This window comes from Carassius auratus, chromosome 18 (assembly GCF_003368295.1).
Source record: "Carassius auratus strain Wakin chromosome 18, ASM336829v1, whole genome shotgun sequence".
Lineage (NCBI taxonomy): Eukaryota > Metazoa > Chordata > Actinopteri > Cypriniformes > Cyprinidae > Carassius > Carassius auratus.
Window position 1 is genome coordinate 4,595,866 of NC_039260.1, and position 20,886 is coordinate 4,616,751.

The window sequence follows — 20,886 nt, forward strand, 5'->3', positions numbered from 1 at the left end:
ACTTAAAAACAAAATACTATTTTATATATGTAATAAATTAATAAATTCCACTTACTATTGTGTTATTTTGTTATTTTCAGATATTTTACAATCAGCTTAAGTGTCTATTTTTAAGCCAGCTAGCCTACTTTTATTTTTTATATTATTTTATTCCAGGTTTGCTATTATAAATATAAGAATATAAAGAAGACTGATTTGAGATGTTTTTGCTCTAAAATACAGCTTTATATGTGCTTTTCTGAGTTTCGTGCTCAGAAAAAAACTCCCTGTCTACTGATGGACATACTGATTTTTAATGAGTAACTATTTGGTATTGTTTGAATGGGAGGGTTTTTTGATCACTTTTTGATGAAGGGAAAAAAAGGTCCAGTAGAGTATTTACCAAGCAATATGATGTCACCCGATTAAGCAAGCGTAACCAGCATGCCACATGTGAAGTACGTATAATGACATCATCTCAGAATTTAACAAGGATCAGCTGCTGTTGGTTTACGAATTAACATGTGCACTGCTGCTATCAAGAGGAACAGAGCGACCTCTATTCTTCTCAGATGACAGGTGAATGTCATTAATAATAATTTTTGATTGATCTAAGAGCTGGAAGTGTGCTCAAGTATTTAAGAGGGCTTTTACACGGGCTCGTTTTCTGCGGTCCGAACCCGAGCGCGATTGTTCCCGGCGCCGCCCGCAGTGTTGGTCTGCTTTCACACTGAATAGGTGTATCGATTTTATTATTATTATTTTTTTTATTATTATTATTGCAAGAATAACAATTAGAATAGTTGTATCGAACCCAGGTGCGTTTGCAGTCGCCTTACGTCATCACACACGCACACGGAAAACGCATGGCGACCACAACGCGTCTGAGCGTATGTGTAATTTTTTTGTTGTTGTTATTTTGATGCTATTATGCATAGCATAGTGAAAGGCAACTGCGTTTGTTCATTAACGCTGCGGGTGGCGAAAGGAACAATCGAGTTTGGACCGCAGCAAATGAGCCCAGTGTAAAAGCCCAGTGAACTTCAGGGATTGATAATCAAATCACCGACTGGAGGAACTCAAAGCTCAAACTAAGATGGATGTGTAGTTGCGAGAATGACAAAGAAAAGGAGCTTGAAAGAGAAAAGTTAAGTGGAGTTTAATCGTGCTCGCAAAAATAACCATTGGTGAACACAGCTGCTGCAATGATTCCAGCACTGTGCAGTGTAACCGCAGTCGCAGATGAAAGTGATTGCTCACAATCCACCACAGCTCCAGATCTAGGCTGTGAGTTAATCATTTGGTCATGATCGGATCGTGAGCGCTCCTTATTTGTCATTGGTGGTTTATATGAACGAGTGCACATCTGTGCTGACTTCTGTCCTACAGTTCTATCTCTTGGCATTCTAATGTGTGTAATATTGAAAAACAACAAGATGAAAACCTTAAAGGAAAGTGGCATTCTGCAGTGTATTTGGGGTCACCCGAAGACAGAGATCCTTTTGTTACCATCATGCCTTTGAGCTGTTTGTTTCAGATAAACTCTTTATGCAAGTTTTATGCTTAATTTTCACATCATCCTATCATCAGCCTGTGAGTTTGTGGATACATGATATCGTCATGCTATTTTTTTTTTTTTTTTTTTTTTTTTTTTTTTTTAGGGCCAACTTCGTTTCATTGCTGGAAAGGGAACAAACTCCAAGCTAAGGGCGGTCTGATGTTTTAATGACTAAATTTGTATTTAACATGATAGTTTAATAGAAACATTGTAAGTTACTAATTATAATGCTTACGTTTCCTCCGTTATCCAAAAAGTAGAAACCGAAAACGAGCAAAGAACATTTAGGGTGCGTTCACACTTGCAGTTCCGTTCTCTTGGTTTGTTTGGAAAGCATTAAGAAATCAAAGAGAGAAAAAAAAAAACGTTACATTTGGATGTCGCATTCACATTGGAATTTTTGACAGTGAACCTAAAGGTATAATTATTTGTTCACAACCTGATTTGTCAGGTTGAATGATGTATGTTTTGTGACAGAACTTACCAAACACCAACAATATCAGTTCGACTTGGAGCGGCACTGAGCAGACCGATCGGTGTATATGACATCAAATTACCCAATACATCTAAAGACGTCTGCTGGAATGGGTGCGCTCGTTGTGTGTACAAATGATTAAATTTTTACTACCTGCTCATTCCATGTCGTCAAAGCATGTCGCATACATGCTGTGATTAAATCCTGTTTTTGTTTCATTTAGAAGTATTTGGTCCATGTTGCGTTCATATTTAATTCGAACCTCACCAGAGTTTCTTTGGAAGTGGAGCGAGACCCATCTTTGTAGCGGTCTCAATCTGCTTGTTTGGTACGCACCATGGTTCAGATGGCAGCATTTACACTTACTCAGATGAACTGCACTAACAGAGCAGTCGCACCAGAGTTCCTTTTTAATGTAATATAACATGACAAATGTGAACACCCTCTTACATTATCAAAGAACATTGACTTCAGACTATATGAACTTTAAAAACACTCCCATTACAGTCAGCGACGCTATCTATAGCCTACTGTATGATGAATAAATCTCCTATACTTACATCGCACATACAATATCACATGCACTTTGTTGTTTCTGATGAGAGAATTCGTGACTCGAGCACTAACTGACAAAGCTCAGCTATTTCAGCGATGACTCATCTGAACACCTCTGATTGGCCATTGCATTCATAAACTCAACATAAATGTGTGTGAATGGTTATAATGCCAAACACTGTAAATATGCTAATATATATATATATATATATATATATATATATATATATATATATATATATAAGGAACAAATAAACCCTAATAATAATTAGATATTATTACTATTCTGATGATAATAATTAATAAATCATCATCATCATAATGATCATCTTGCAGGAAGTGAAGTATCTGTTCGTATGAGTTGCTGAATGTGAGCGCATTACAAAAAAAAAAAAAAAAAATTGCCCAGTTTTGCCAGTATAACTAAATTTTTTTTTTTTAAATCATACCAGTGTCAGTAAATAGGCCTAAACATGTCATTACAAAATCAAACCAGTGTCAGTAAATAGGCCTAAACATGTCATTACATAAGCAAAAAGATGTTTTGCAGACAAAAAGGTCTGTTGTCTATTAGCGTTTAATGAAGCAAAGTGAACCCACTGTGAAATCTGCATGGGGAAATCTTCTGCCCTCCAGCTGAATGTCAGATGCACACAGATTCCTAGTGAAAAGACTGGAATTGTTCAGACAGCAACGGTACATAAAAATGCACGTCAACATAAATACATAGGCTATGCACTACAGCTAAAATTTATCTAAGTACTTTATTGCTAATTGTTTGTGAGGATTGACAGTATGTTGAGTTGAATCAGCGCTTTATCATCTAACAAATCCACTTCTGATTTCTTGTCAGCATTAATTTGACTAGTCCAGGATTGACACAAAACAGTATTTGTGTTCTTGGCATGCATTTTTTTTTTTTTTTTTTTTTTTACTGAATCCCCCACCGAATTTGGAACAACAACACTTGGATCAACAATAATCGAACAACAACAACTGGATTATGTGCAATGGGTTGTTTTAATTATTACTTCATGAAGCCCCAATTCAAGAAAAAAACATGTTTGTTTTTACTTTTTAACTGGAAAATTATAGATACGTTTGATCAAGAACAGCTGCTACAGAATAAAGATGGATGCACTGATGCATTGTTATTGTTTAATTAGTTTCAAGGGAAAATAACTGGGAGCCCTCTTTAAATTACCGTATTTTCCGGACTATAAGTCACACTTTTTTCATAGTTTGGCTGGTCCTGCGACTTATAGAACCGAGAGAAATGAACCAAGAGAAATGAACCAATAGAAAACATTACCGTCTACAGCCGCGAGAGGGCGCTCTATGCTGCCAGAGATGCTGCTCAGTGCTCCCAAGTCTACACTGAGCAGCATAGAGCGCCCTCTCGCGGCTGTAGACGGTAATGTTTTCTCTTGGTTCTTGGTTCTAAATGAATGCGATTTATAGTCCAGTGCGATTTATATATGTTTTTCCCTCGTCATGACCTATTTTTGGACTGATGCGACTTATACTCTGGTGCGACTTATAGTCCGAAAAATACGGTAATATGTTTTTGTGTGAGAGATAGAAGGTAAGCAATTTAATGAAGTAAATAATTTATTTATTTATTTATCTATTTATTGAGCAGAGAATGCTTATATATATAATCATATGATCAGCATTGTGACATAGTGTGGACTGTTTTCTCTTTTCTCCATTTTTGTGTGGAAATACAGGAGATGCTGTCATTTATTTCACTGTAATGAACTTATTTAAAGGGAACTTCACCAAAATTCAAATTCTGTCATCATTGGAATTCAGTGGGCTTCAAAATATCATCTTCTCCACAGAACAAAGCCATACAGCTTTGGAACGACATCAATTCTATTATCATTTACTCACCCTTATGTCGTTCCAAAGCTGGCTTTGTTTTGTGGAAAAGATGATATTCTGAAACCTTGTGGCTTCCAATAATGACATAATTTCCATTTTGGATGAATTGTGCCTTGAATTCATTCTCATTCATAATCCTGCTGTCAGTGCCCTGATTGATTTATTTTCACATCATCTATAGTTTAGAAACAAATAACGTTGCTTTCATACTCCACAAAATGTTTCTTTGATAATATGACTTTTCAAAAATGTATTTTTTCCACAAATCAATCATAATTACTTTCATCTGGACATGTGCATAAATATGTATATTATATATGGATATTCTGTGGAGAAGTGTTTATATGACGGATTTCTGATTAATTAAGCAGTTTGCCAGATGTCTGATTTCTGAAATTGTATGTATTGTCCAACTGCAGTTGAGGTTACTCTAATATGACCAAATTACAAAATTAATCATAATTTTCAGTTGCATGTTAACATGGTCCCTGATATGAGAACAACAGAAGTGCGTCATTAACAGAGGAGAACACTAAGAGGCGAGATAGGCAGAAGGAGAGAGTGAAAGAGAAGGGTGGGGGTGCATGGGAGTGTTTGGCTGTTGTCCATGTGTGCGGCAGGGAAGTTGAAGCAGTCAGGAGGGGAGAGAGGGCTGGCACGTGGAAGGGCAGTATTTCACAGAGCTGGAGAGAGAGAGAGGAGGCGGAAGATCTCCAAGATCAGTGCGCTTGTTGTCTGACACACGCTCGCACTCACATTTTTAAGAGATTGAGGAATGCATTGCCTCTGGTGAGAGTGACAGGAACAGTCAGCCAGGGTTGAGTCACAGCATTGCGCACAGTTTAGACACTTTCTTCACACTGGAATCCACAGAAGCATCTCAGAACACACCCTAAGCGTCAATCAAGTGAGTTTCAGTTCACTGCTCTAATGACAGCAAACTAATTTTCTTCTGCAACCGGCAATTCAGTCATTCAGCTCGGATGGAGGCTGCTTGAGGTGGATCGTAAGGAGACAGTGTGAGACGTTTCAAGAGGATTGGGCGAGGATGGCATGTGGTGTGTGGACCTTCATGTTTTGCATGACGCTATGGATCTGCTCTGCAACTCAATCAGTAAAGACTGTGTATCCGAGATTACGTCTGTCTCACAAAGGTAAGGCAACAGGTGTGTGTGTGTGTGGGTGTGTGTGCAATGCTTGAGCATGAACTTCAGTCAAAATGAAGCTGAAGCTCTAATTATGGGCCATAATTTTAGACTTAGATGGACATCCTGATACAGCTCTTCGAAATGACTTTTTACTAGTTATAAGCATACTGACTACTTTGCCACTTTCCTCCACTCTTAAAATGGACAACTGTCTTAAACAATGAAATAACTACATTTATAATAATTTATTAAATTGTATTGTTATTTAATTTATATGTATTTATATTAACATTTGTTGTATAGCTATTGAAAAGCACTCTTACGGCAAATTGCAGGTACATTTGTAGTTTAATTTGATTTCATTCATCACAGTGACCTCTTGTAAGATTCTGTAAAATCTTGCTTTGTGTGATTTATTAGTCACATTTATACAATTGCAGACAATCTCATTTTATACGATTTCGTACAGTAACATTTATAGGATTTCATATGATCTTTTTTCATTTATTTATATAGTTATTTGTCATACTTTTGACTGTACAACATTTTTTATCCGCTATAGTCTGAATTGAGTTGATTATGGACACGCAAATGATTCAGAAGTCACTTGTGCTGCTATAAATACATCTGGATTCTCTTTTATTTGTGTTTATCCTCACCGTTACGGTGGTTGAGCTTCTACAATGTGGTATTCTGTCAGCGTAAGCGGTTCACTGAAGGAATGTCAACTGTTCATTTTGTTATGCCGGTCTCTCGTTGGCATGTTTACAGTGAAATTTAGGGACGGATGGGGGCATCCTTTGTAGATGAACACCCTAGCCCGAAGCAAATAGCCCATGACCCTCTCAGTCTTCCTTTTTGATCAGAATGCTGTGGAAACTGTGTCGTATAAAAATCCACACCCTAGCGTTGGTCATGGTCGAGAGTTCATGTGGAATTTCAATGCATGGTAAATTAAACCAATACCATCTATGAATCTTCTGTTAAACCTGCTGATGGAAATTTGAGAAAAACCCTGACAATATGTGCCCCGGACAAAGTTATTTGAGTGGCTTTTCACATTAGATTTGTCACAATATTGATTTTCAGTGTCACATTCAGTGGGCTGAGTACATAGCTGCTGGCAAACTCAAGCAAACTGTGATTGACGTGTGGCGAACAAACCGGTTGGCAGCAAGGAAATATCCCGAGGCAACGATAAAATGTGGAATTTCTTTCCCAATCCTCTCAGTACCATTCTTCTCTGTGTGCCTTGTTTTTTTTATATTTTCCTTTTTTTATTTTTTTATTTAAAAGGTTGATTTTTGAGGGGGAAAATGTTCTAAAACAGATTTGTTTTACACATAATATTCCATTTATTAGCCATTTATAGTTCATTTTGGTGCCCCCCCCATGCTTCTGTTTCTGTCATTCACTTGGTGTGCTTTGCATGTCTAGACTGATAAAGTGCTCTCTAATCAGCAGAAGAAACTTATTTGCATGTACCCTATCATTATGGAATGAAAAACATGTATGCTTAAAATTTTTAATAACACAGCCCTCAGAGATAGTTGAGGCATTTTTTTTAGGCCTTGGAGCAATCACAGGAGGTTGCCTTGTGGTTAAACCCATGGGATTTTCCTCCAAAATGTTAAAGATGTCTTAAATTAGAACTCAAATTAAAACCAGTAGTTGATCTAATTAAATATTGCCCTGATCTGCCAGCGGCTATATGTTATGTGCTAACCAGAGTGGGGATTTTCAGCCAACCAGACATGGTGCTTGTCTAATGCCAAGTTTACCAGACCGTTAATTATAAAACTGAGTTTGCAAATATGCAAAGAGATTCCTTTTTAGAGTCTGGTTCAGTATTTTACTCCTCAGATATTTTTTTTAGCAAAACGTTTAGCAAAAGTTTTTTTTTAAAGGTGTATTGTTTGTGGACTTATGAATTCTCCTAGCCAACAGTTTCTTGTAGCAACCTGTGTTTTGTGTGCTTGAGTGGAACATATTTGGCAGGCTTATCAATATCTATAGAGCTCGAGTTTGTCTCCTTTGTGGATTTTATGAATGCACCTTTGTTTCCTGCTTGACTAGAACAAGTAGCTCTGGTTATTACATTTCAGTTTTTGCATTGAAAACATGCTAAAGTGGAATTTTCTTTAAACTTCTAAATTTGTTTTAGGATGCAGGCTTGAGAAAAATGACAATGTTAAGATTGTTTGTTTTATTCCCGTCATTTTTCAGAGATGCAACCTTTGGCAAAGTTCAAAAGGGAATTTGCAAATACAATTTAAGGGCAAGGTGTATCTCTGCTATGTTTTGGCTAAGCTTTGCTTAAAGAAATAAAAATGATCTACAGCAAATGCTAATTAGGTGTAAAGTAAGCTTATTTTTGAAAAAGACATGTTTTGGCTTGATTGTCTAACAGCTGAAGCAACAACACATTCAGCTGGTTTGTAGGTGTTTGGGTGGGATTGTGTAGGTGGATGCACATATTTGATATTTATTTTTAAATGGCTTTGAGGGTTTAATCAGGCTAAAAACAACAAAAGTGAGAGTTAAGAGATTGTAGTTGAAATTGGTGTAATTAGTAGGAGCTACAGCTTGGCAAAAGTGTAACGCTGCCATGATTCCAGGAATGAAAATTTCCAACTGCATCCCAATAGTGCATTCCGAACCTTGAATATACGCAGGTATTTATAAGAGTATCGAATAGTGAGGCCAAATTATGTAGCCGTGCGATTGTACGTTCTTACCTACTGCAGGGTCCGAGGGGGCAACACGTTGAGCACATGATCCCCAAAAGTTGTATATTTATTCAAAAGTGAATTCAGTTTCAATCTACTCTAAACATTATTTCAAAACACTTCCAACTGGTTCTGGAGTGTCCGACCCCGGTTTGAGGTGATGTCATGCTGTTAAGACAGAGTTTGAGTTTCGTGCATTAACTTGAATAAATAAACCATGCTGGCTTCGGTGCGTGTTACTGAACAGTTACCCATTGCAAAATTTCAACAAGGAGCCCCCCAAAAGCTCTCCAGAGCTTTTAGCCCTCGTCCCAGGCTACTTATAAAAAGTGTCAGTTTCTTATCCCAAATCTGTAGCCGTTCAAACATACAAATCCTCACGGACCTCCAGTTGGTCGCAGCTATCATCATCATGTAAATGGATGTTCGTGAATGTTTTATGAGTTTTTTTTTTAAACAACCCAAACATAGTATAAGACATTTGCCCCTTACATCAATATAAATTTGAGAAAATAGACATATTTTGAGCTCTCTGACACCTCAGTACAGTCAAATAGGTGACATACTTTAGTTTCGCAATGTTTATGTGCTCTATAATAACAAGATATACTAGCTTTTCTATCGTCAGTCATCACTAAACGACTAATCACAGTTTGAGCGCTCTAAATCGGTTTTCATCACCTTTTACTGGAGAACATGATCTTTAAGTTTTTGAATTCAGCCTTGGGATTTGTTTTACAGAGCTTTTAGCTCTTAGCGAGGAAGATGAAGGTCTGTGTTTAATTTTTATATTCTGTTTTAAATTGACAGTATAACAGCCCATTAGACAGCTCATGTTGCATTTAGGCTCAGGTCATAATCACCAATGTGTTTCTCGAGTCTCTGCTGTAATTTTAAACCTACTTCAGTGTAGACAAGAAGGCTCTAAGATTCATGCTCAGATGATTTTAAATGAGTTTGCCAAGGGTTATTTTCTTTTTTTGGTGAATGGGGGAATTTTATTCCTAAACGGAAGACTGTTTTTGTAACATTTAGAGTAAATTGTCATTTTCAAATATAATATTTTACCATTCCAAATGATTTCATATGAAGGTTTTAATGTTTTTCATCTACCCATTTCTGTGAGCTGTCCTTGTGTTATAAATTGGCATAATCCAGTCATTACAGACAACTTTGCATCTGTCATTCACATGCGTTTGCCCTGATTGGATTACTGAAACTATTTGGAGGTGATCTGGAATGGACTCGCACCCCAAAAAAGAAAAAAAAAAAGTATCTGTCATTTAACCCCTTTCATGAAATTCCAACTAGGGCTGAACGAAATTGGGAAAAAATGACATTGCGATATATATTGCGATATGAAATCTAATCAAATTTTTTCTTACAAACAAAAAATGGGGTGAGCACACTTACATTCTCATTTTAAATGATTTAAACATGGACACCATCGTGTCAATTGATTAATATGCGCGAGGGAGATCAAGACAGCGCTCGTGTTGTTTGAAGACGGCTCGCTCTCTCTCTCTCTCTCTCATGCACGCTCTCTCTCTCTCTCTCTCTCTCTCTCTCTCTCTCTCTCTCTCTCTCTCTCTCTGCCCTGTTAAACTTACATGTGTTTTTCAGTCCTGTCAATGATAAACTTTCACTCTATGATGGTTAAGCTGTGCAATTAATTTGCGAATCACAATCGTCAAGGGCCGGGGAGCAGCTGGCCCATACGGTTAATGAATAGCGGATCAACTATGACAGCTTAAATCGCACATCCTGCAATGTGACTATGGATTCGTGGATTTGTACATCGCGATTTCGATGCTTAAACGACACATCGTGCAGCCCTAATTCCAACCCTGTATGATGGACTTTCTTCTAAAGAATATAAAATAATTTGAAGATATTCTGTGGTCCCAACAACATTAACCCTACTGACTTCTATTGTAGCCTATTGAGAAAATAGAGACATTTTCCAAATAGCCTTAAATGATCAGGTGTAATATTCACCTATTTGTCACTCCAAAGGCAAGTTTTGCTTCGAGTCCACAGCACATGAAAGGAGAAGAGACTTATACAAGCAAATCTCCTGCTGTTTCATCACCCAGTCACTGTATCCAGATAGGGCTGCATGTGTTTAGCTGGCCCGCAGGTCATTGCGTAATTAATGATGTTCTTGGGAGAGTTTGTTCCTGCTTTGGTCTGTTCTTGCTTCTTCCTACCTCTCGCTGTGTCTTTCTCAGTATTTCTCCTGACAGTTCCAAAAGGTCTATTTACCCAATAAACCCATAATTTCCTTTCAAATGGGGCATCTAAAGGGTAGTCATGGAGACGGGTTCTTCAGAGACAGCAGGACGGGAAGGAAGAAATCCTGGGTTTTAATAAACTTCACAGTCAGTACAATCAGCTCTGGACAACAGACGATGGCCCCTGAGAACAAGAGTTCAACTTCCCTTGACTTACAGTGGCTTCAATGAATGCACATTGTTCCATGGTCAATGAAAGATCTACAAGGTCAGGTCATTTATAATGTATCCATCAATCAGCTTGTTTGCCCACATCAAACAACCCGAATGACCATTTTCAATAAAAAAAAAATGGCCTGGATTTCATCAAACGTTCAAAGTTGGCACTCCGTGGGACATCCTCTTATCTTTAATATATTGCACTCCAGTGAAGGCAGTTGATGGTTTTCATTTGGATGTTCTCTGTCTCTCAGCTAATGCTCTTTGTATTCATTTCATCACTTTGTGTCTACACTCTAAAAACTGCTGGGTTGAAAACAACCCAATTTGGGTTATTTTGACAACCCAGCGCTGGGTCAAAAAGGGACGAACCCAGCGCTGGGTTGTTTTAACCCAACCAGTTGGGTTATCATATTTAACCCAGCCTGCTGGGTTGCATTTTTTATGGTTTAAAATGACTATATTGCAGGGTTTCAAAAAACAGAGCGGGTGTTTTTTTATCACTGTATTTCAGAAGGAAAACTACTGTATTTAGAAAATGTTCGATATCATTTCACATGTGCTTGATAAGGCAGCGTTTGTGAGCTCAGCACCGCTCCTGCAGCCGTTACCGGAGAAACCTACCTCTCTCGCTCTTAGCGCCTCCTGCTGGCAGAAAATAAACTCGCAGAGTGCAGCCATGTGGGGAAACAATGCATTTCTACGTTAAAATTAACCCAAATTGAGCTAGGCATTAAACCTACAAATGTTGTTCATTTTAAATATCACTTTTACACACAAATAATAATTACCAAAAGGAAAATATTTATTAAAAACGAGAGAAAAGTCAAAAAGTAACATGTTAGAAGAAATGCAGAAAAGGATGGCATTAACAGCTACAGAGTTCATAAACAAAGCATTGAACATTTGATGAATATAACTTAAGATCAAATTGGACTTTGTTCAATTGTATATATTGTATAAAAATATACGAAAACACATACAATAAATTTACAATTAGTTAGGTTTTTTTCCAACTATTCTGGCATGACAGTACACAAATAAATCACAACATTAACTTTGATATTATAACATTTAACAGACGCATGTGTGTGTGTGTGTGTGTGTGAAAGAATGTGAGCAGGTGTATGAATGACAGAGTGTAAACTCTTCTACTAAACAACGCAGAAAAAGCATTTAACTTTTTTTTTTAACAAATTATACACTTACAGTTTGTTTCATAGTCCATGAATACAGATCAATGCATCACGGTCAATTTTCATGATCTCTTTAGCATAACTGATGTAATCATGAAGAAACCCCATCAGCACAGCATGTGACATCTTCTACATCATCCAGGGCAGCGTCCTCCTTTAAAACCACCACTGCATCAGTTTAGGGGAAAGAAGATTCTCCTCTCTGACCAGCATTCATCCCAATCACCGCCTGCTCTTCATCAGTGGCCTAAGAGAAACACATTTGAAAAAATTAAACATTTAATTAAACTATCCATTTTCAGGTAGAGGTGTATTCACATCCGTAAGGATAGGTAAATAATCGGTTTTAAAGTTTCAACACTTTGTGCAGTTGTTTAATGTCTCAGTCCACCACAGCGCTCCAGAATGCTATAATGGCAGCACTAGTGTGAGGACAGGTGATATTGTTTGAATAAATATTGCTTTCAGAAAGCTTCTTTACTGAAACATTAAAACAGACATGACATTCACATACCTCACAATATTCATGTACATTGAGGGCTGCTCTTCAAACCGTTAGTTCACCAAATAATTAAAATGTTTATAATTTACTCTCCTCATGCTTTTCCAGACTCATACAAAATCTGCTAATTTTTTGGAAAACGTATGAATATATTTAATATTCTCTTTTTGTGTCCTCCATTGCTGGTCTGGGAGACCAGTATTTTATTTTGAACATACATGTTTGCTATCATATAATTTAAGATGTATTCATATATAAATATCAGAATTTACTTCTACAATAACTCTATATTTATGAAGCTTGAAAATACTGATTATCTAAACTATAAATGGATTAACAAATATGAGAAAACTAAAAATATATTAATTTATGTTGTAAAGACAGACAAAAGTCTTATAGGTTTGGAATGACTTGAGGGCAAGTAAATGATTTTTTGTGTGAACTTTACCTCTAAGAGCGAAGACCAAGAATAATGACTCTCCAAATCAGACAACTCCAAAGTTGGTTTGAGTTCTGCAATAAAAAACACAGACATCAATGGTTTTAATGAAATGAGCACGTAATCACACTGTTGTTGCATCAAAATGTGAAGTAAACTGGCAGGAGACAACAGAAAAATTTATTTTCTAAAAATAACTTAAATAAAATCTCAAGGGAATGATGATCTCCCATGTCTTTTGCTTTTAACATCTACAAAAACAAAAAACAAACATTATTTTACTCTTAGTAAAACACAACAACAACTGATAACATGAAATTATGAAGTTTACTTGCCTTAAACGATCTTTCCCTCTCTTCAGAAGAAGCTGAGAAAACCACCTCCTCACACAAGCAGACTTCTGTGTCCTTAACTTAGTTTGAGTTCTGCAAAGAGGGACATCAATGGTTTCAATAAAATATTAACATATACATACATACATACATACATATATAAAATCACACTGTTTTTGCATCAAAATGTGAAGTTAACAGGCAGGACACAACAGAAACATTAATTTTCTAAAAAAAAAAAGTAATAATAATTTAACTTACATCAGTCTCAAAAGAATGAAGTTATCTTGTCTCTGGATTTCAACATCTAAAAAAAAACACACACATTATTTTAGTCTTAGTCAAAATAAAGATAACTTGATGTTATTCTGAAGTTTACTCTCCTTAAACCGTCTGTCCCTCTCTTCAGAACACCTCCTCCTCATCCTCACACAGGTCTGTGACTCCTCACACAAACAGCTTCTGTGTCTTTAACTCTCAGCGCGAGGACAATGAAGACACAAGCTTGACAAGTCTGAAATATTACATGTAAAACATACTTTTAACAGTTAACACTTCAACAGCCTCAAAATCATTATGCTAGTCTTTACTACACAATGCCGTTTCCTTTAGGAGACAAACATACATTCAGTTTAACCGCGAAAAAAAAGACAAATTCACATGAGCGTAACCGTGACCATAACCGTCTGTTAACGCCTCAAAGAGAACAGATAATGTAAAATCTTATGTAAATATGACAAAATACATTCACAGACGTTATATTAAAAGTACATCCTCCGTTCAGTAACGTTACATGAGGCAAGACCTCCGTGTCTGAGGCGAAAACCGCGTCCGTTTTTTATATATATATATATATATATATATATATATATATATATAACGTTAAGCTCCTTTGTTTCCGCCTTTCATAAAACCTTTCGCCTTTCATACAACCGGGTAAACAATAAAAAATAACTTTACATTTTGAATATTTAACGTTACTTACCATAGTCTTTCACTCGCTTCTCGCTTCTATCACGCTGAGAAAATGGCGGCTGCTCGCACTGGAGACGTACGATTTTGACGTGACGTGCGTGCTCTCCTTCACGTCCGCGTCCTCAACCCACCCCGCTGGGTTAAAAAATAAAGTTATTTTCAACCCAAACTTGGGTTAAAACATCCCAAAGTCCTATCCAACGGCCTCAACCCAGCAACCCAGCGTTTTTTAGAGTGTATCTGCCATTCATTTTAGAGGTGACACATAATGGCTTTATGTTCAAACTACTGATTGAGAACCATGGGGACGATAAGAGATTTCAAGCTCCAGAACTTTGGTTGAAAATAGTTTGACCTTTTTTTGGTACCTAGTAATCCTCAACAGGCTTGTCTCTTGAGGCATTTGTGGCAGTTCTTATGAGAGGACGTTTAAGTAGAGCTAATAGCATTATATCTACTGTATAAGTGAATTACGACGTGACATTACTCAGGAGATCTACTTAGTCAGGTTTAATCTACTCCGACTGACAGTCCAAAGATTATGATGTATAAATGTCAAGGTTTATTGTTAAATCAGTAAGTAGTCAATTTTGTTCCTTCTCTCTCATGTTGTCCAAGGCTCTGTCAAGATTTAATATGAGAAAAAATGTTTTATGAACCAAAATCTTTGGCATCTTTCAACCCACTGGCTTTAGGTGTTGAAAGGCTTCTTTTTCCTTGAAGTGAGCAAGCGACAGGCCCTAAAGTACCCTGCAAGAGTTTTGCAGCTCTTAAACATGAGAGGTTATTCCAGGTGGGAGAAAATTATAGGGAATAAAACCATGGAAAGTCCCTCAGTTTGTTTTCAAAGGATATCACTTAAAATGTGTTTTATTCTCTGTACATGCCAAGACATTGAACTGAGAGTGTATCTTAATGAAATATTCAGATGGTTGAAGAGGTTAAAAAGTGAAAAACTCATAAATATAATATGAAGAGATGGGTGTTTCCTGTAGAAACGCTGAGAGCGGTTTTGTTATAATCACATGCATTTTAAAATACTTTGTGAAGGCTGATTCACCTACAGTAGATCAGATTATTATTTTCTTTTATATGTATTGAAAATTTCATGTCCCAGAGTTTCCTCGATCTAAAAATTAATGTAACCGTTGAATAAGCATTTTATTTATGTCATTTGTTTATTTTTTTATATATTTTTTGGCTTGCCAATTTTTGTCCCCACCACTTTATGAAATAATTATTATGGAGTAGTGACTGATATTTTTTTTTTTCTTTTTTTATCGCTGATTGCATACACTGCATCACATAAGCAACAAGCATAATGATTGTTTATATTTACTAAGATCATTTGAAAATACAATTTGACCTTGCTAAAGTATACTTTTATTATTATTATTATTATTATTATTATTATTATTATTATTATTATTATTATTATTATTATTATTATTATTATTATTATTATTATCATTATTTAAATACCTGGCACATCTATGCATTAAACTATAAGTGGACTAAAGTTAGAAATGTTTGTTTTGGAATTTGGCATCTTTATTAGCATTTAATCATTTTTCACTAACCCGTGGCACTATAGCTTGTAATATGATATATTTGGCCTTGTTAAGAACAATCATTCTTCTATTGTGCATGCATACTGCATACACCGCAAAAGTTCCTTGAACATGTAGTTCCCGTGCTAAAAATTTCTAGTTCCAAAAAGTTGAGTTCATGTTTTTCTAAATTGATTTTTTTTTTCTGGCAGTCTTGAATCCAGCATGAGGAAAAGTTCAAAGCAAACAAAATGCTATTGAAATCAATCAGTCACCACAGAATAATACATGACAAGTCAGATCTGGTAGTGTTTTCATGTGTCTCTCCGCAAGCCTCATGCGGTCCACAGCACATTCCATCAGGAGGACCTGATCTCTTTATGCTTAGCTCTGCCTACTGAATGATTGACATGCTTTTTATGTTTGTATTCTTGACTATTTGCTATGTATCAACACATCATGTGTCCAAGCAGGTAATTGAAGTGTATCTCGTAGCCACTGTTGAATCACCAGTAGCATGCTGTTTCAGTCAGCACTGATGTTTGAAATCAAAATACCTGTCTGTCTTTGTTAACTTGATTGACAGGTCAGAAGGACCCTGGCCCATGAAAGGGGAGCAGATGGGGATTTTTAACCTCATTTTTTTCTTTCTGTGCATTGTCTCTCTTTTTTTCTCTCTTTTTTTCATACAGAGCTGTTGCATGATATCATACTCCATGACGCCAATTTTTTTTTTCTTTCTGTGATCCGATCATACCATCACTGAAAATTCATTCAGCAAACCTCCATTTTAGCTGCTCACTCATGTTTCGCCCAGGCATCGCTGAGATTGTTTATGGAAATCATCTTTATCTAAGTCCTCCCACCTCATATCTTCACCCTTAACTGAGCGTTGCATCTAAATGTGGAGTCAATGTGCCACTGTTGCTTTAAACGCATTGGTAAAAGCTTTAATCTCGACCTACGTGCAATAAAACACAGACAAAACACCTTTTTGCGACGTGCTTTATCTCTAAAATGCTATTGTTTCATCATAGAGGTGAGATGAGATGAGAGTATGGAATTATAAGATATTTCCCATGACAAATTTAGCTGATAAAATGGCTAGATACAGTAAATGTTTATAAATAAATGCAAAGAATGTTTTATATGTGAAATGTGTCTACATGTGTTTTTGGCTAATATGTTTTGGCATTAGAATGATCTAATCTATTACTCATGTTATCTCATTCTGTATTATGCATTAAGTTATAGAAAGTCATGGCCTAATGGTTAGAGAGTCGGACTCCCAATCGAAAGGTTGTGGAGGAATTGTGGGTGGCGGTAGTGCATGTACAGTTCTCTCTCCACCTTCAGTACCACGACTTAGTTGCCCTTGAACAAGGCATCGAACTCCCAACTGCTCCCCGGGCGCCGCAGCATAAATGGCTGCCCACTGCTCCGGGTGTGTGTTCACAGTGTGTGTGTGTGTTCACTGCTCTGTGTGTGTGCACTTCGGATGGGTTAAATGCAGAGCACAAATTCTGAGTATGGGTCACCATACTTGGCTGAATGTCACGTCATTTTCACTTTCACGAAATTCAGACTGTATTTTCATACATATTATTGTTTGATTGGTTTGCAACCAGATTTACTTGCATAAAATTATAAGCATATTTAATTATATTTATTTTTATTTATGTATTCTTCTTTTTATTGCATTTTTGGAATAACATGCCCTAGTGAATCATGCACTAGAAGATATGTACCAGATACATGCGACCTTTGTTGTGTTTATTTTTAACCACTTTATTGGTTATAAATGCGCATATTTCTAGGGCCAAAGTAATTTTTTGGATTTGTATGAGCAAATAAATAAATAATAACATTTATTTAAGAATCTCTATGTATAAATACATTTTAAATAAAAATTCATAATTTTCAGTTTTAAATATAAAAGCCCAATTTACATTACTCAAGAATATTGCATCACTAATTAAGAACTGTACTGGGTTCAGTTTTTAATTTTGGGTTGTCATTAAATGTGGTTAATCTGTCTAGTGGATCAATGTGATGATCAGACACCTGGTGTGCTATGGTGCTTTTATGGGCAAACTGAGTTTGAATCTGGCTTGTTTCACCTCTACATTTCTTCATGTTTTTAGTCTCCTGTAGTGTTTTGTTGAGCGAAGGGCAGGTTGATGTTAGCCAGCTTCATTTCCTCTGTACTGGTTCACTGAAGTATGACAGCTGCAGTTTAGCGTAGGTTGAAAGTACAAATAACATGTGTCAGTGTGAATCATATGCACATAATACACAATGTGGTAAGAACCCTTTAATGTTATTTGAGGCCCCAAATCACACCACCTTTACAAGGCCACACTGAAACTGGCACTAGATCAGGGACCTCTCCCTTCCAGCCCGCCCACAAGAAACAAATCCCTCTGGGCATCATATCTAAACCAGAAACCTTCACCATTCCAGATCAGCAGAGACAAGTGTTTACCAAGCTGTTAAGTTTTTTAGAGAACAAATATTTCAAGGGTGGTGGATTGGATTCTGTTCAGGCTGCGTGTTTAGATTTGTATGCCTCTGCATGCAAATATATACATGTTAATGCTAAAGTTTAAACATAAATATGTATTACATTTTTTTTTCTACTTTAAAAAAAAAAATATATATATATATATTGTATTATCGAACTAGAGAGTTGAAACTGCAAATCAATATGTATTGATTTATAAAGGGAAGCATTTTGATTGGCCATTGACTTTTGGTTGCTTATTACTTATTATTATTTTATTAGTAAACAATAAATATTGAATGCACTTATTCCATTAAAGACAGCCGTACTTGTGAAGGATATATAGCCTTACCCAGACATGCAGTCTGTCTGGAAGAAGGCAAAGATCATATTCCCAAATACAGGATAACCCTTAAGATAATTACTAGGGTTAGCAGGTTAACACAGTCAGTATGCTGTGTAAAAGGACAGAGCCTCTCTTAAACAGAGTCCCTCAGTCTTCTGCTCAGAATCAGCTCTTTTATAGTAATTAGCTTTGGCTTTTGCCTCCTCATTGACTGAATTAAATTGGACCCCTGTGCATACAGACATTTCACCTTATACTGCAGTGTGTAAAAATATGATTTATGTAAAATTCGTCCATCAGGGGGTCTACAAAATGACCAAGAGATGGGGAACTCCGAGTGACAGATGAAAAAAGGAAGCTCTTTTCCTTCCTAGGATGAAAGCACTTCCCTCCAGTCTCCGATTGCCGATAGCCCCTCAGCAAAGGGAGTGGACGTCCACATCCGCAATCAGCCTATCAGTTCTGCTTAAATCTGGAATCTTCCAGCCTCCAAAGACCTCTTTAGGGACATTCGCACTTCCTTAGACCTGCTCACCCGGGGTGAGGTTCAGATGACTTAGGCAGAGGAAACAGGTCTTTATTTTGGCTTACGGGGAAATACAGCCAGTTTAGCATATGGGGATTTGGATTAGAGAGAGTTTGAGTCATTTCCCTTTCAATAACCGCCTTTTCGATTAGCTGACAGGCCTGAGAATGGGATTGACAGTGTTTCCTGTGAATAAATACAGTCACTTCCTGTCTTAAAAGCAAAGGGGACCCACAAAAAGAGCACTTTCACTTATAGTCTAAATTAAGAAATCATTTGCCAATCAAATATGCTCGCAAATCATTGTTTATCCATTAGTTCTGTTCCTGATTTGACTAACCAATCAGCACACTTGCACATGTTCAGTCAGTGAGTATTAAAAGGGTGCAGTAATTTATCTTATCAGTTGGATGGTTGTCTTTTTCGCCTGATTTCTTCCCCCACCCTTCGGCTGAACAGCCTAATGGTACGACCCTTGCCCTGTCAGGGGCACTGCGTTAATAACGGTGAGGGGTTAAAATGCTCGTTGCCTCAGGGAGTCTTGGCTTGCATTGGGACATGTGTAATTTGCTTTTTGTTCTAAGGTCTCTTTATAACCATCATGACCCTGTATGTCTTTTCATTGTGGTTTCTGCTGATAAATGGAGTATATTAAATACATATTTATGGTGGATGAACCCTCCCTGTGAAACAACACATATAGAGGTCTATCATGATCTAAGTCTGGTTTTCTTTCTTTCCTTTATCCATCTCATTTATCTTCATGAACAGGAGGCCAAACCCACAGATTTAAAATAAGAAAGATTCTAATAATCAAAATGAATGAAAGTGGCTTAGTGGAATTGATTTCATATATTGAACATAAATAAAACTACATGACAGCGCCAATAAACATCAATAGAGCAAAGACCTTGGATTAATCAGAGTGAATGAAATGTGAAATTATTCATCCAATCTGTTTGTTATTTTGCTGTGTATACTGTATGGTCAGGGAACTGGAAATTATTCCTGAAGGTATTCAATTATTCGTTTCATTTTTCTCTTTAACACACTCTTGGTTCTTTCAGTTCGACACATGGCCACCACAAGTTGTGTTAGGTGTTTGACACTTTAAAAGTGATTGTAATTTGTTACATCTTAAAGAAACAGTTTCATGGGCTTTCAACATGACGACATCTAAACAAACGTATGATATACTTGTACTTGGTCCAACATCTGAGACCACTAGTAAAAATGCTTCTATTTAGCATTTTTTCTAAGCTGATTTAAAGGGTTAGTTCAGCCAAAAGTGAAAATTAAGCCATAAATTACTCACCCTGAAGTCATCTTAGGTGTATGTGACTTTCTTCTTTCAGATGAATTCAGTTGGAGTTTTTAAAAATTGCCTTGATCTTTCATCTGTAAATGAGAAGTTTAATATAAGGCTCATTCGTAAAAAAAAAAAAAAAGAAAAAGTGTCTCACACAGCTCCGTGGGGTCAACAAAGGCCTTCTGTAACGAATCGATGTGTTTTTGTAAGAAAAATATCCATATTCAAAACTTAATAATCACTTTAATATAGGTTGCACTCACACTTGTAAAACGGAAGAAGTTCCGGGCGATTGACCATTGAGGTCAGCGTTGCGCATGTGCCGGTGAGTCTCGTGAAAACAATGTTTGTTAACAGGAACAAAGGATGCAAAGTTTCCTTATATGACGCAGAGCTGACGTCATAAATAATTCCCCCAGAACTA

The 20,886-nt window shown here is 36.7% G+C and overlaps 1 protein-coding gene across 1 annotated transcript in view; it reads left to right on the forward strand.

The window, feature by feature from the left end:
• Positions 1-4,963: 4,963 nt before the first annotated feature.
• sema3e (sema domain, immunoglobulin domain (Ig), short basic domain, secreted, (semaphorin) 3E) overlaps positions 4,964-20,886 on the forward strand; it is a 39,576-nt gene continuing 23,653 nt past the window's right edge. Inside the window, exon 1 of the mRNA XM_026287183.1 lies at positions 4,964-5,608. Within this exon, the coding sequence (XP_026142968.1) occupies positions 5,503-5,608 (106 nt within the window). The 5' untranslated portion in view covers positions 4,964-5,502. The remainder of the gene's footprint in view (positions 5,609-20,886) is intronic.